Here is a 14997-nt window from a genome sequence, read left to right as displayed (position 1 = left end):
GCGACAGGCGGAGAAAGAACTTAAAACCTTTAAATAAAAGGGATTAGCCGCTTTTTATATAGCCGAGTTCTAGCGTATTATAGCTTGATTAAATTATATTAAAGCTATGAAAATTATAATATATTATTAAGGATTAAAGGATAATATTAAAAACGAATTTAGCTAGCTTAACGCCTTTAATAATTTTTTTTATATATAAAGTTTATTATTAAGATTGATACTTATATATATAAACGACGCTGCGAGAAATAAGGCGGACTTTAGCGGTGGACTAGTTAAACCTAAATTAATACGGAATGACTACGTTAATATAATTATATACCGCCTAAGAATATTACGGCGTATAGTTATTATAATAGGCCTATAAACTTTGACGTTATTAAATATAATAAATAGGATAGGAAGTTATGTAATATTTATTATAATTATTAAAAATTAAGATATTACGTTTAAAAATATCGAATATTAAGGAAGGATTTTTAACAAGTTTTAAAAAGACGACACGTTAACGTTATTAAAGTAAAGGATACCCCTATAGTAATTATTAAAGATAGTAACGTTATTATTAAATATAATAGTTTATTTTAAATAGCCTATTATAACAATAGGTATACCTCTTACTTAGTAGATAAGGAAGGTACCGGATAGTTCTTTAAGGCCCCGAAAGGCAAGAAGGACCATAGCCGAAGCGTTGCGATAATGTGAAGGGAATAACCTTTTCCTTATAATAAAAATAGTAATTCGATAAATAATATTATAAGCCAATTAGAGTAATTAATAAATTATGAACGCTTAATAAGTATATTAATAAGCGAGCTAATAAACGAGATCGTTAAATTTAGAGATTTTAAAACCGACGGATAGTTAATTATTCTTGGTATTCCTTGTTTTAACTCGAAATATTTATATTAAATATTTATTACGGCCGGTTTTAATTAAAGAATCTATAGTAATTACGTAATAGGGGATAACTTATAAATCTCCCTTATTTATAAAGAATACTTTACGCTTTTATAGATCTCGTATATATATAACGTTTATATAGAATACTTCGCGGAGAAGCTCGAATACGAGTAGTTTTTTTAAAAGATCGGTAAATAACTTATTATATAACTATACCCGGATTATATTATTAAAAAAATCCGAACGTTGATCTTAGACGGATAACGCGTATACCTGTTAGTATAGGAAGATTTACGGTAATTATAATAATATTATTTAAAAGAACGAGATTAGAGGGAGTACTTCGAGGATTAATATTTTAAATACGTTTAAAAAAATCGCGAGCTTATAAACGTTTAAAAAAAACGCTTAATATTTTTAGAACGTATAAGTATATATTTAATAAGAAAATCTCTTTATTATATTAAAAAATTTATAAAACGTTTATAAATTATTGCGAACTTAATAAATTTTCGAATTATTAAAAAAACCTGAACTTTAAGTATTAGGGATAGTATTTTATATAAAGAGGAGTATAGAAATACTTTTATTAATATATTAAAAAGCGCCTTATAAAGAACGGAGAGAATAACGGCGACGATACGAAGATTGATCGTAAGATATTATTAATAATCTATAGACGTAGCGTTCGGGAAATGAACGCCGCTTATTGTAAAAGGATGATAATAAGCGGACTAAAATAGGTCCTTATACTAAATAACAGATAATCGAGCTATTTATAAATATATTATATTAATACTAGGTATAAAAAAAGTTTATATTAAAGCGTTATTTAATAACGGAGCGTAAAGAAACTATATTTTATTACGAATCGTTAATTATTTTAAATTTGAATAATAGGAGAAAAACGCCTTATATCGACTTAAGACCGTTAATAAAGGATTTATAATTTATAATGATAGAGAAGCACGGAAGGAAGTCGCGAACCTTCCGATCGATATTAAAAGACGTTATAAATAAATTACGTATAATATTATAGACGTTATAGGATATAATATAATTTTAAGGATACTTTAATTATAAGTAAATAATTCTAAAATTAATTAAAAAATAGGTTAATTTTAATAAGATATATTAAGAAAAGGTTTAATTAATAAATAGCGGTCTAAAAAACGACCTTTTAATAAATTTAAAGTTTTTAAGGTATATATTATTATTAAAAAGTTTACGCTAAATATTATAACGATTATATTAAAAAAGTATCAATAATTCGAAATATTTTTTAATAAAAAACTAGAAATAGGCTTACCGCTTTATATATAATAAAATTATAAGATACCTTTTAAAAATAAAAAAAAATCCTTATTTATATTTATATATAAACTTAATTAAGAGTATAAATAAGTTTTAAAAAAGTATATTATGGAAAACCTCGAGAAAAAAGTTATTCAACTATTTATATTACTAGTAAGCTTCCTTATCCTTTTCGTTTTAAAAAAGAGTAAAAACGGGAAACCTAAATAGTGTATATATATCGATTATTGGAAGCTTAATGAAATTATTATTAAAAACCGGTACCCTATACTTTTAATCGGCGATTTATAGGATAAACTATTATATATTAAAATCTTTATAATATTCGACCTTTTTAATATATATAACCTAATCCGAATTAAAAAAGGAAAAAAATAAAAGACCGCGTTCCGAACTAAGTACGGCTATTTCGAATATTAAGCTATACCGTTTAGCTTAATTAATATATTAATTAGCTTTTAATTTATAATTAACTATATTTTACGAAAATACCTCGATAAATTTATCGTAATATATTTTAATAATATCTTTATTTATTCTAAAAATAACGAATAGTACCGAGAATATATAAAACGAGTATTTTAAAAGTTGTAAGACATTAATTTATTAGTTAACTTAAAAAAAAAACGAATTCTATTAACGATCCGTCACCTTCGTAGGATACGTGATATCCTTAAGCGAAATCCGAATAGAACCTTCGAAAATCTTAACAGTTAAAAAGTAGCCCACGCCTATAAGCGCTATAGAAGTTAGATCTTTTTTAGAACTAGCTAATTATTACCGGATCTTTATCCCTGGATTTAACAGGATAACGACACCTCTAATAAACCTAATAAAAAAGGACGAACTATTTTAATAAATAAAGAAAGAAAACAAGGCCTTCTATAATATTAAAGAACAAATCTTTAACGAACTAATACTTCGCGTAACAAATCCGTTTAAACCTTTTAAGGTTAAAACCGATATATCGAACTATACGATTAAAGGATAACTAAATTAACGAAATAATAATAAAAAATCGTACCCCGTCGTATTTTTTTTAAAGAAATTTAATGAACTAGAGCTTAATTATTAAATTTATAATAAGGAATTAATAACTATTATTAAAACTTATAAAGAATAGAGGTATTATTTTAACGAAATAATAAAACTAATTAAGGTTTATACCGATTATAAAAACCTTATAATATTTATTATTATTAAAAAACTAAATAAATAATAAATACGATAATTTAAATTCTTTTTAAAATTTAATTTCATTATTATTTACCGGAAAAGTAACGAGAACGGCCGCGTTAACACGCTAAGCCGATAACCGGATTATTAAAAAGAGGTTCCGTTTAAAACGCGAATAATTCTTATTTATAATTAAAACGGTAACTTCGTACTTTTAAAATAATTAAACGCTACGAACCACGTCTAGTATAACGACGACTAGGTTATTAAGTTCCGATAATTTAATTAGACCCCCAACCCCGCGAACTACCTTAGGGATTACTTCGAAGACCGCGACGGCCTCACCTTTTACCGAAATAATATTTATATCTCCGAATAGTATCGCGAAGACTTTATTAAAGAATTCTATAAGTATTCTATACATAGACACTAAGGGATATTTAAAACCTGGAAAAGGATTACTAGGCAATTCGATTATAGGAACCTCAAGCTAATCGTAGCTAAGGTGATCGGTAAATACAACCTCTATAATAAAGCTAAAGTTACCCGATATTAACTATATAAAGAATTATAGCCGATCCTACCGCTAGATAAAGTATAGAAAACTATCGTACTTAATTTCGTTATTAAGCTACCTTTATTAAAAAAACCCCTAATTAAGGTTAATTACGATAGTATCCTAGTTATTACGAATAAACTTATAAAGTATACTTATTTCTTATTATATAAAAAATTTAGCGATATTAATAACCTAGTGTATACGTTCTTCCGAATAATCGTTAATTAATATAAACTACCCGAAATAATTATTTCCGATAAAAATAAACTATTTACCGTTAAATTTTAAAAATTACTTATAATATAATTTAGAATTAAATATAAATTATTTATAATTTACCACCTTTAAACGGATGAATAAATCGAGCAGATAAATTAAACTTTAAAATAATATTTATATTGCTACGTTAATTATAAATAAAATAATTAAGTATAATTATTACTTATAATTTAATTTATTTATAATAATATAAATAACGAAGTTATATATATATTATTATTTTAAATAAATTAAAAATATAACTTAGAAATTATTAAAAAAATAATAAAAGAAGAGCTAGTATTAATCGTAATTATTTAAATTAAGAAATTAAAAAAAATTTAAATTATATTATAATAAAACCTTACCTTTTTTTTAATAACGAATAAAAGGATACGTTAACTAGATAAGATTAAAAGGATTAACCTTTAAAAAAAGAGAAAAGGTTTATTTTTTATAACGAAATATTAAAATAAAACGATTAAACGATAAATTAAATTTTAAAAGGATAAAATTATTTAAAATCGTAAAAATTATTTTAAAAACTAATTACTAATTATTACTATTTAAAATAATATAGATATACTTTATATTTTATATTTTATTATTCGAACTAACGGTTAAAAAAACTTTAATTAATATATACTTAAAAATTAAAACGGATTAATACGAGTATAAAATCGATAAAATTATTAATAAAAAAAAAAAAATAAAGCTTTTAATACCTCGTTTAATAAAAGGGTTACCCGTTAAAAAATAATACCTAAAAACTTAGGAGGTATTTAGTAAACGCCGCGGAAGAATTACGGGCGTTTAAGGCAAAACGAGGTCAAAGTTTATCGCGTTTTAATCTATTACTCTAAACGCTCCGAAAAACTGCGCCTTAATAACCGCCTCGGACTTAACGTGCTCGGCCGCCTCTAGCTCGTCTAAAGAACGAAGACTACGCCTGGCCATCTCTACGCCACGCGTCGCCAGAGAGTTTCGCTACTGCTAAATTCGTTTAAAGCGCTAAAAGGCCCCTTAAGCCTCCCGATAAGCCTTCTTTAGAGCCGCGCTCGCCTCGCGCAAAGAGTCGTTAGCCGCCTGCTTTTTAGAGCGTAGGCGACGGGACTTATCGATAACCCGAGACACTATAAAAACCGGCAGACCGGAATTATCGTAGGACCGACCACGACGAACGCACTCTTTATAGCGAGAAATATTATTTAACATAACGTACTTCTATTTTTTTTTAAATAAAAAAAATATAGCATAATTTCGAAATTAAATTCGTCGAAAAGGGTAACTAAATTATAACGCTATTCGGTTTTTTTAAACTTTATATAAAAAATAGATTTTTTAACTCGATTTAATATAATAAATAAATATTATAATAAAAAATATAACGAAAAAAAAAAAAAGCTTATTAAAGACCGATATAATAAGCGGGTAAGGATATTTAAAGAACCTAGCGCTTCGGAAATAAAGTAATTAAAAAAAAGAAGGTAATATTATAACCTAACTTAATTATACGGTTAAAACTTATAAAATTACCGGGCCGGATTTATAATACCCCGTTTAAAATATAACGTTATAACTATTAACCGCGCCGCTAATTATATTAATATAAACGTATTAATATTATAAAAATATACGGTAATTATAATAATAATATCTTAAACCGTAATAAGCTAAACGCGGCTTAAAAAAGTAATAAAAACGATATTATATAATAGATCACGGGGATTACCGGGAACGGCGAAATGAGTCGGTAATTTAATTAATAAAAGAATTACCCGAATTATTAAAATATAAAAGTAAACTAAGTAATTTAACTAATTAATAAAAAAAGAAGTTAAATATATAATAACGAACGTTTTTTATATATTTTATATAAATACTTTTTATTTTAATAATTAATTTAAATATTAATTTTAATTTATTAATAAAATAAATAACTTTAATAAAATTATTATAAATACCCCTAAACTTATATACCTTAATTATTATTTGTTTTTATAAATTATTACCTATTATATTAATAAAAACGACTTTTATCGCACGTTCGGATACTTTTTTATATTATTAATATAAACCTTAGTACGTTTTACTAGGTTTCTTTTAGAATTTAGATAGCGTTTGTTATATTTAACGTCGGTAAATTCGTTTTTAAATATAACCTTACCCTTTAATCTCTACTTAGCCCGTCGTATATTAGCTATACGAATAAATCGCTATCTCGGTATAATTCTTACTTTTTAACGTATTTTAATAGTCTTTTTATTAAGTTTAATTTAAAAATAATTAATTTAAGCCTCGAGGCTCGCGATCTTATTAATTTATTTATTAAAAGCTTTACTAGCTTTACGAATAAAAAGTTTTTAAAAAGAGAGGTTAAAAATAAGGTTTATAGCGGCTAGCTTTTAATTATTATTTCTTAATACTTAACTATTAAAAGGTGTTTTAATAAGCGTTAAGGTTAATTCGATAATAAAATCGGGCGTTAATTCTTTATTAATTGCCGGGGGTAGCTTTAGACATAGTCGAGCGACACCTTTATTCTTTAAGATAACATATTTCGATAATAAAGGTTTTAATTAATCTCGCGGATAAATCTTAACTATTTTTTAAATATTTTAGATCGTCGAAAGAATTAAAACGTTAATCTTAACCTGGCGGTATATTTTTAATATATTTAATTTAATAAGTTTAAGTTTAAAAACCGCGTTTAAATATATTTTTAAAAGGATTTTTAGCCTTTTTTTTAATAGCTCGAAAACCCTTATATTTAAAACCTATACGATATAATTATAATATAGCTTATAAAAAACGAGCTATATTTTATTAATAAAATAAAGCTATAGAAAATCTTTATTTATATATAAATTATAACCGTTATAAATTAAAATAACTTATTTATTATTATAACGAGATCGAATATAAAGAATAAAAATATTTTAAATTTAATTTAATATTATAAAATTATTAATCCACCTTTTAAGCGATACTTTAAACCGCTAATTATTTTAAAAATAATTATTTTAGTTTAGAAACTATTAGCTTTAAACGTCAGCCCCCTTAAAAATAACTAGTGGCGAGGGGGCTACCCTATTATAACTTACACACTTTAGGTTAATAATTTATTCCCTTTTCTCGACGTCTTTTTTAAAAGCTAGATGGCTAGTAGCTTCGGTAATTATTTAGTAGTTACCGTTAATGCTTTAGCCGATACTTATTTCGTTAATATTATAAAAGCGTTTAAAAAAGATATTAGCTAGCTCTAAGGTATTAAATCTATTAAAAAAAACGTTAATATTAACGAAAATTATTTTATTAATACGGCTATAATTAATTATTTTAAACTTAATAGTTTTAACGGACTCGTTTTTAATTAAAAATCGGGTATACTAACATTACCCTAATGTATAGGACGCCTCGAAAACGTTTAACATTCGTTAAGCTATATATTTAAATTTAACGAGCGCTAGCGCGAAGGCTAGTTTAGCCTAGCCGATAGCTTAATTCGCTAATTAAATTTTAAGAAATAGTAATAATACCTGCCGGTTTTTATTTAGCTCTTATCGCGTCGGTATACCGGCTAGGCGCCGTATAACGTAAGATTAGTCGGCATCCTATTTACGGACGGCTTCGCGAACACCTAGTCCGAGTTTTATATTAAGTATTATAACCTACGCGTATCTTTAAGTATTAAACGACGATATAAAGAAATAATTAAAAGAAAATAAATAAAATAATAATAATATATATAATTAAGAGGTAAAAGTAATAAAAGAAATCTATATTATTATCTAAAGGTCCAACGCGTTTATAGAGCGAAACGCGGTGGTCCGTAAAGGGGTGCTTTAGCTTATAGATCTACATGATAAGCCCTGGGCAAGGAAGTAGATAAGCCCGAAACTCATCACTGGCTTCATTCAGGTGGTACTGAGATGCGACCGGCTGGCTGGTACAAGCCTCAACGAAGAGGTAAGTGACATATGCAACGTGACAGCATCATCTATGATACCCAAGAAGCCGATAGAGACTCATCGTAGTGAATCATAGCATATGTTTCTTCTATTCTTATTCACGACGACTGCAACAGATACAATCTATTCCATCCAGGCCGAACTAGACAGCCTGGAGTTTCCAGCATAGTGACCATTTATGCATACACTTCATTATGACTTTTCAAATATGCCGTCCAGTGTGTCAGCGGCATTCATGGACGAGTATGGAGCTATCACTGCTACAAGACTTCGTTTTTTCTCCTTTTTCTCTCTAATGCTGCCCGGAAACATGATCCTGGCGTCCACGGAAAGAAGTGACAGGAGTAAACCATGGACTTAGCCCCGTATAAATGGCATTTTTGTTGAGATCGGGCCCTGATGCCACCCCTGACCTCGCTGGTGCCTGGGAGTGGGTGATATTCTCTCATAACGGCGATGGAGTGGCTCAAACGGACAAAAGCACTAACGCAGCAGCTGAAAGTGTGATTTATAGAATCTTAATCCTTTCTCGAGATGAAAGACAGAGAAGAGATAGCAACTAGGTGCTCGACAGGACGTAGTATAGGAATACTAATAATCGTTGCCTAGCATACATGTCTTATCTTCTCAGAAGCTATACTTATTACAAGATAACAACCTTAGAGCAGGCTGTTTCTTGAGCATATACAGCAAGTATCGATGTCCAGCAACTAATCGTCTAGACGTCAGGGCTCTGGCTGGAGTATCCGGGATACATGCCAGTGAAGAAGGTCCCTAGTAGCAATGGAATCCTCGATGCTGTCATGTCCTTTGCCCTTGGTTTGGATGGCCCTATCAAGCCGTTCTCGCGCAAGCTTCTTCAGAGACATGCCTCTTCCTCCGCCTCCACCTCGCGCAGACTTGGTCTCTGCATTCTGTTGATCGGGTTTCTTGGCCTTCTGGTTCTCCTTGGCCTCCTGCTCTCCCGACGCCTTCTCTTTGACTATGAAGCTCTGTTCGACCAACTGTGTGTCTACAATGTTGGGATGAATCCAGCGCAGAATATCCAGGTCATTCTTCGCCCCATGGCCAATGACAACCGTTTCAGGGCTGAGCAGACTCCACACTGCCTTCCGAGCCTGTTCTCGTCCGAGGAGGCAGGTCTTGTTCCGATGTGCTTCATTCAAGGCTTTCCACGAGACTCCAGAGAATGCCGTGCTGAGATCCTTCATCTTGGCGTCGGGCCAGACGAGGCTGTCCAGCAGGACATCGGACGAGAAGTAGTCGACGATGGAGACGCGGATGAGCTCCGACTCGCCTTCCTCGCTGACGCCCATCTCACAGTCGAATACAACTGCGACGCGGGCAGGCGTCTGTGACGTAGCTAGCGGCGTGTGGTGGAAGTGCCAGTTTTCCTCCAGTTCGTTGGGTCTGTACTGGCGTGGGTCGTGGTTCTCCGTGGCTTGGCAGGGCTTGGTGAATATGGACATGTTGCAGCAGGTCCACTTCCCCGTCTGGACAGTATGAGTCAGTGTTTGATGTCATCCAAACCAGTTGCATCAACAAACCTTGCGATCCATTTTCCCGGGATGATATTTGCATTGGAGATCGCCTTTGCTGTTGCTTTTCCAATTGACCCGTGGAGGAGGGCCCCAAGATTCCTGGGCTTGATGACTGGCTGTTGCAGCGGAGCTCGAGAAGGGCTTGGCGGTGGAGGTCCTATCACGATAGCCCGGCGTAGCGGCTGGGCCACTGCGGCTGGGGGACGCGCTTGATCGTCGCTGATTTACTATTCTCTTTGACTTGGCGGTGATTAATGCTATTGTGGTCAGCAGCGGAGGCGACAAGGTTAATTGGTAAAATGGGTCACAAACCTCGACAGCACCGTTGGCATCGCTTTCTTCTCTCGAGCTCCGAGGCAGAGAGCTGGTCAATGATGAAACCCTTCTGTTTCAAGGTCTCTGGCGAATGGACTAAGCCTCGCAGACATTGGACATATTCCGGCGACTGTGCAAGGGAGACCCCATAAATCGCGGTCGCTGTCTGCATATTGGCGCTGGAAGCTGCGAGGAGATGACTGACACAATCAAATCATAACACTCCACAACTTGAAGGGAGGAGGCTGGGAGTCGAGGTTGGCAAAAAAGTATGTGATGCTTAAGCTTGGATGTGATTGTTAATTGAGTGTGAGGGTTGGTACAGACAGCACTTGTAGCTGCCACAATTGATGCCTAGTGCTAGTTGTACCTGACGTGCCTGGGTTTTCAGTGAAGCTCGGCTAATTACGGGTCGGCCCGGCGAGGTGGTCGGCCTTTTGGTGGGCCTCTTCCAGTGACCCAAGTGGGGATGTTTGGGATGACAGGACAACTGGACAAACAGGGCATCAGTGTGTCACTCATAACACACGGAGACCACACTTTCTAGAAGTAATCAATATCATGCATAGGCCGCGGCTTGCTCTCTCGAAGACAATTGATTGCCGTCGGAATTAGATTGTGTCACCACTGCAAACTCGGTGTTTTACTAGCAACACTCCTCAGAGGGGACCCAAGCTCGGACGGTGTGTGAGGTTATTTCACGATGCTCTCAGACAGAACTTTGTCAACGTCATCCGCTACTTGCCGAAAGAAGTTAATCTTTTTGGGTATGTAGTCAATGCATCGAGTCTATTGGGATGTTAATCTAACAGCTACTTTTGCGCAGGCTGATAAGCCTAGCTGACAACTCGGGTGTGATCTCTCACCACTGCATCCGCCGCCTCCTCCTTTCCCAGCACGCGCGTCGTACCTGCGGTATCACGGAGGAAAGTCAACTGCAATTAGCCTTGGGATTGGTGCATCTCCCTTGGCAGAGTAAAACTAATGATCGATAGGTGGTGCACCGCCTGCCGTGTCTCTCCTCTTCACACTCGGAGCTGAACTCGAATGGGATGTCGGTCAATGCCCCGACATTGCTATTCTTTGCATTACCTTGGCAATGATTCACGACAGTTCACAGAGGGAGAAGAACGCAGCCTTGACAATTGCTTGCAGTAAGGCCCTACCCACTATTGCAACGTTCCTACTTGACAAAGGGGCGAACCCTCATTGTATGGGCCCTTCCGGCATTGGCGCAATGCACGCCACTTTGATGAGACGACCGTTGTATTATTCCAGTTGGTTAGGAAGAGGGAAAACGATGCTTATTCCACGCTATCCGCACTCCTGTGGCGGGGTGCAAATGCCAATCTTGCGACTTGGACAACAAAGGGGCACACGTGTAATTCTGAGTGCCTGCAGGCCAAGCAATGCGTCCACAGAGGCCAGAGATCTCTACATCTCGCAGCGAGTAACGGCCTTGAGCTCTACATCTCGGACCTACAAAGTCGTGCGAGTACAGCTGAATGTAACGAAGATGGTTACCTACCACTCTACGCAGCACTGTGTCAGGGCCATGACGAAACCACCTATTGGCTATTCCGCAGGATTACTGGGGGTTACGGAGGACCGAACAATCCAATTGTGGACTTCTCCCAGGGACGTACATCCGTTCACGAGGTACTCTGGATAGTTTGCCCCGAGAGCGAGGCCGATATGGTGGAAACGTTGAAACTGCTTGCAAAGTATCGGGCGGATCCGGATATCATCACCTCAGAATCCCTCACTCCGAGACAACAAGCAGCTTTACACCTGTCCCCCGAAGTCCAACAGGTGTTCAACAACTGGATCAAGTACAAAGACGAGTCTGTCTGCACCCTTGATTGGACAACTGCACGGCGCCGGCCTGTATACCGTGGTCATGAATGAAAATGGCACTGCAATCGCCACCGGACCAGGGACAGAGAGCTGTTGTTTCAAGGCCCAAAGGGGATCTTGCTTTGCTTGGTAATGCGTGTAGGCTATAGACCGAAGCTATCCACGAATGGATTTGTAGTGGTGCTGGTTTCTTACCGCCACCAGCACTGGTTATGTAGCTAATATACTAAACATCATCATCATCAGAGTGGGTGTCCCCTCGAGCCCAGGGCGCTTGTTCATCCGACCTTCTACTTACACAGCTCGTAACTTAAAATCGGCAGATTAAAAGAATTGTATTATCAACTATACTACAGCTCACGGTGGCTTTGTAAAGTTAGATGTGTTCGACCTATACACATAGGAAACATAACAGAGAATGAATTGAAATTTATCAGGAACTCGCTAAGAATTCAAATAAAATAGTAACAATCGAGGATACAAAAATACACCTTATGCGAGCGGCTTCTCTGTCGCTAGCTGGACCTCCGTAGTTTAGAGGCCGGTAGGATAGCTCTACGACTTCGGAAAGGAAATTCGAAGTCTAGACGAAAATTCCAGTAATAAGCCAAATTCATTCCGTCCGTTTTGCCTCCTCCAAATCAAAACGGCCGATTTGTACTCCGGATCATACGCAGTGTCCGCTATGGAATCCACCCTCCACGGAACCCCCTGTGGTCTTATTCAAAACCACCTGCGCGACGCTCTGCCATACGTTGCCCAGTAGAGTTGCCCGGGCTCGGAAGAGAAAGATTGCAATGGTTCTGCCCACCAGAATGGAGTGGGTGGCGATAATGCATGCAACTATGAGAAGCCCGAGTTTTTTTTTTTCTTTTTTTTTTCTGCTGGTATAGACACCCCCTGAGAAGAGACGCAAAGAGGTTAGCCGTAAGTCCATTTATAACTCGCGTCGGCGTATTGCGTCTAGTATAATCGATTCAATAAGGTCTGGATTGCGTGTGCTGGGTTGTTCGTGGTATTCAAAACATCTAAAAACAGGTTCCCGTCTTATATGCTTCGTCTTGTGCTTTAAAGTACTTATCATCCATAGTTTTAGTTGGATAGAAACAATTCACGTGGTAGGGCAAGGGTCTTTTGCTTGTCGTATATGTCGTACTACGTGGTACGGCTCAGCCCAATGACTCGTGGGAGTTTGTTTCTCATAAAGGGCGTGTTGAATCCAAGGCTAGGATGCATCGGTCATTCCTATTTTTCCTTTTTCAGACGTGAATCTCAGCTGGTGACCAACCTGCAACGTATCAGACGATCCACTTGATGACATTCAAGCTGAACAACAGCGGTGAAGAACGTGTTTCTTTCCAACGCTAGCTGCAGCTTTTCATCTTTTTTTCGGCTTACAGTCATATAAGCCTAGCTGATTCGCGTCGTGCTCTTACAAAAGGTCATTCTGGATGAAAGTGTAGGTCTAGCAGCTATCACGGAAATGCGACGTCTCTCCTACGCGGCTCCGTATTGTAGCTATTTAGGGACCCGGCAGAGTGCCTAACATCAAACATATTGGAGCAGCCACGGCTCGTACTTGGCCCCTATCTATTATGAATCAGGACCATATCAACTGCACCTACCAGAATTGCCAACTGGGCAATAACAAGGGGTGGTACCCACGCAAAGCCACTTCGTTGCAAGCAATGTTATTCGACTCATGCGGCCGTACGGACGGAGCGATGACCAAGGCGCCGAGAATTTGGGGGAACGCCCAATGACCATCACAGGCCCTGCTTTGTCTTCCGTCGGGTGAAGTCCAATGCACTGTTGCGAGTGTACAAGAGCGCGGGAATAACCAGGATCGTGACTCTCATAATTCAAACTTTGTACACAGGCTGTCAATCTGCCCTTTGCAACCAGGAGGAACCACGATAGGGGGTGTACTCCTTTGCACCCTTCACCGAGGGATACGGAGCTACAACATGATATCTATCCACTATTGCCATGCCATACAACCTCGATGCTCTGTCAGGATTCGTGCGCTATAGTAATGGGCGTAAGCGACTCTCGGTGATTATTCCGTCCTCTTCCAGCCGTTATTCCTCGTTATCCCAGTGTCTGAGGGGGGGGTGGATTCACCGTTTATTCGAGGAGTTGCCTTCATTACCTCCTGAAACATCCCGTTCATTCTAAAAAAGAGTAATACTACCTAACGCGGAGAGTCGGTAGGTGTAGCAGTGGTTGATTTAAGGGATCTTGTTCCCGCACTTTCTGGCGCCGGTGGCCCAGCCGCTTTCGATCTTCAAGGCGTACAAATGCAAAAAGGGTGAGTAAGTTTCCCAGCAAGTACGTATACCATAGTTGTCGTTGGCTGATTACTTGAGTAAGTAGATATCTAAGCCATGCCTACTCACAACAAGGGCAACGAGAAAGACCTGCTACGATTGCCGCCCATATGTTCAGGTTGTACTCTGTTGAGGTCACGATTTCTTGATTGGATCTACGACATTACCCATTGAGATCATTCCATTAATTGGCATTTATTATCATTGGTGTATCCAGAACCCGACGCTGAAGCGTCATCGTACACGTGTCTGCCACTACACGCATCGTAAATGCATTCAAATCTCTATATATATGACCGATCCCAGATCCAAGGGATCATCACCAAGCAAAGGCTCATCAAGACGATGACACCAGCGACGACAAAGGCAATGGTATATCCTCATGTTCGAACGAACGCGAACCAACAGAAAGAAAGCCCAAGAGAGTAATGGAAAACGACAAAAGGGTATTTCAAACAGCCTTCCTTCCATCCAGGGATGGTTCCCGCCAAATCAATGGCATATGAAAATGCATCAGGTATACGAACCAACTCCGCTACATTTGACGATGGTGATGATAGTAGGTAGAAGAGGTTAGGTACCCAAGTAATAAAAAAAAAGAAGCATGAAGACATGCATCCCGTAAGCAAGCAAGCCGACCAGCGAAGAGCGTAAAATGATGAGTTGGCCTGTCCCAAGGAAGAGTCGAAAGCCCATTGCAACAAACCAACCCATTTTGCGAAAGCCCGTAACAGGGTGATATCAGGAGGCTAACTAAATGCGGTATATCCAGG

At 36.4% G+C, this 14997-nt stretch overlaps 2 protein-coding genes across 2 annotated transcripts; one reads left to right on the top strand and one right to left on the bottom strand.

Moving 5' to 3' along the window:
- Positions 1–8906: 8906 nt before the first annotated feature.
- On the bottom strand, positions 8907–10209 carry PG994_014093 (uncharacterized protein; the record flags this gene model as incomplete). The annotated part of the gene is made up of 3 exons (XM_066865502.1): positions 8907–9674; positions 9729–9979; positions 10035–10209. 3 exons carry the CDS (start codon positions 10207–10209, stop codon positions 8907–8909), a joined length of 1194 nt encoding a protein of 397 aa, XP_066708631.1.
- Positions 10210–10740: 531 nt separating this feature from the next.
- Positions 10741–11945, top strand: PG994_014092 (uncharacterized protein; the record flags this gene model as incomplete). Its single annotated transcript, XM_066865501.1, has 3 exons — positions 10741–10804; positions 11033–11191; positions 11485–11945. 3 exons carry the CDS (start codon positions 10741–10743, stop codon positions 11943–11945), a joined length of 684 nt encoding a protein of 227 aa, XP_066708630.1.
- Positions 11946–14997: the final 3052 nt, after the last annotated feature.

Source organism: Apiospora phragmitis (assembly GCF_038363925.1).
Source record: "Apiospora phragmitis strain CBS 135458 chromosome Unknown utg000013l:1.0-2965645.0:1.0-2969333.0, whole genome shotgun sequence".
Taxonomy (NCBI): domain Eukaryota; kingdom Fungi; phylum Ascomycota; class Sordariomycetes; order Amphisphaeriales; family Apiosporaceae; genus Apiospora; species Apiospora phragmitis.
This window is presented reverse-complemented; position numbering and strand designations above follow the sequence as displayed.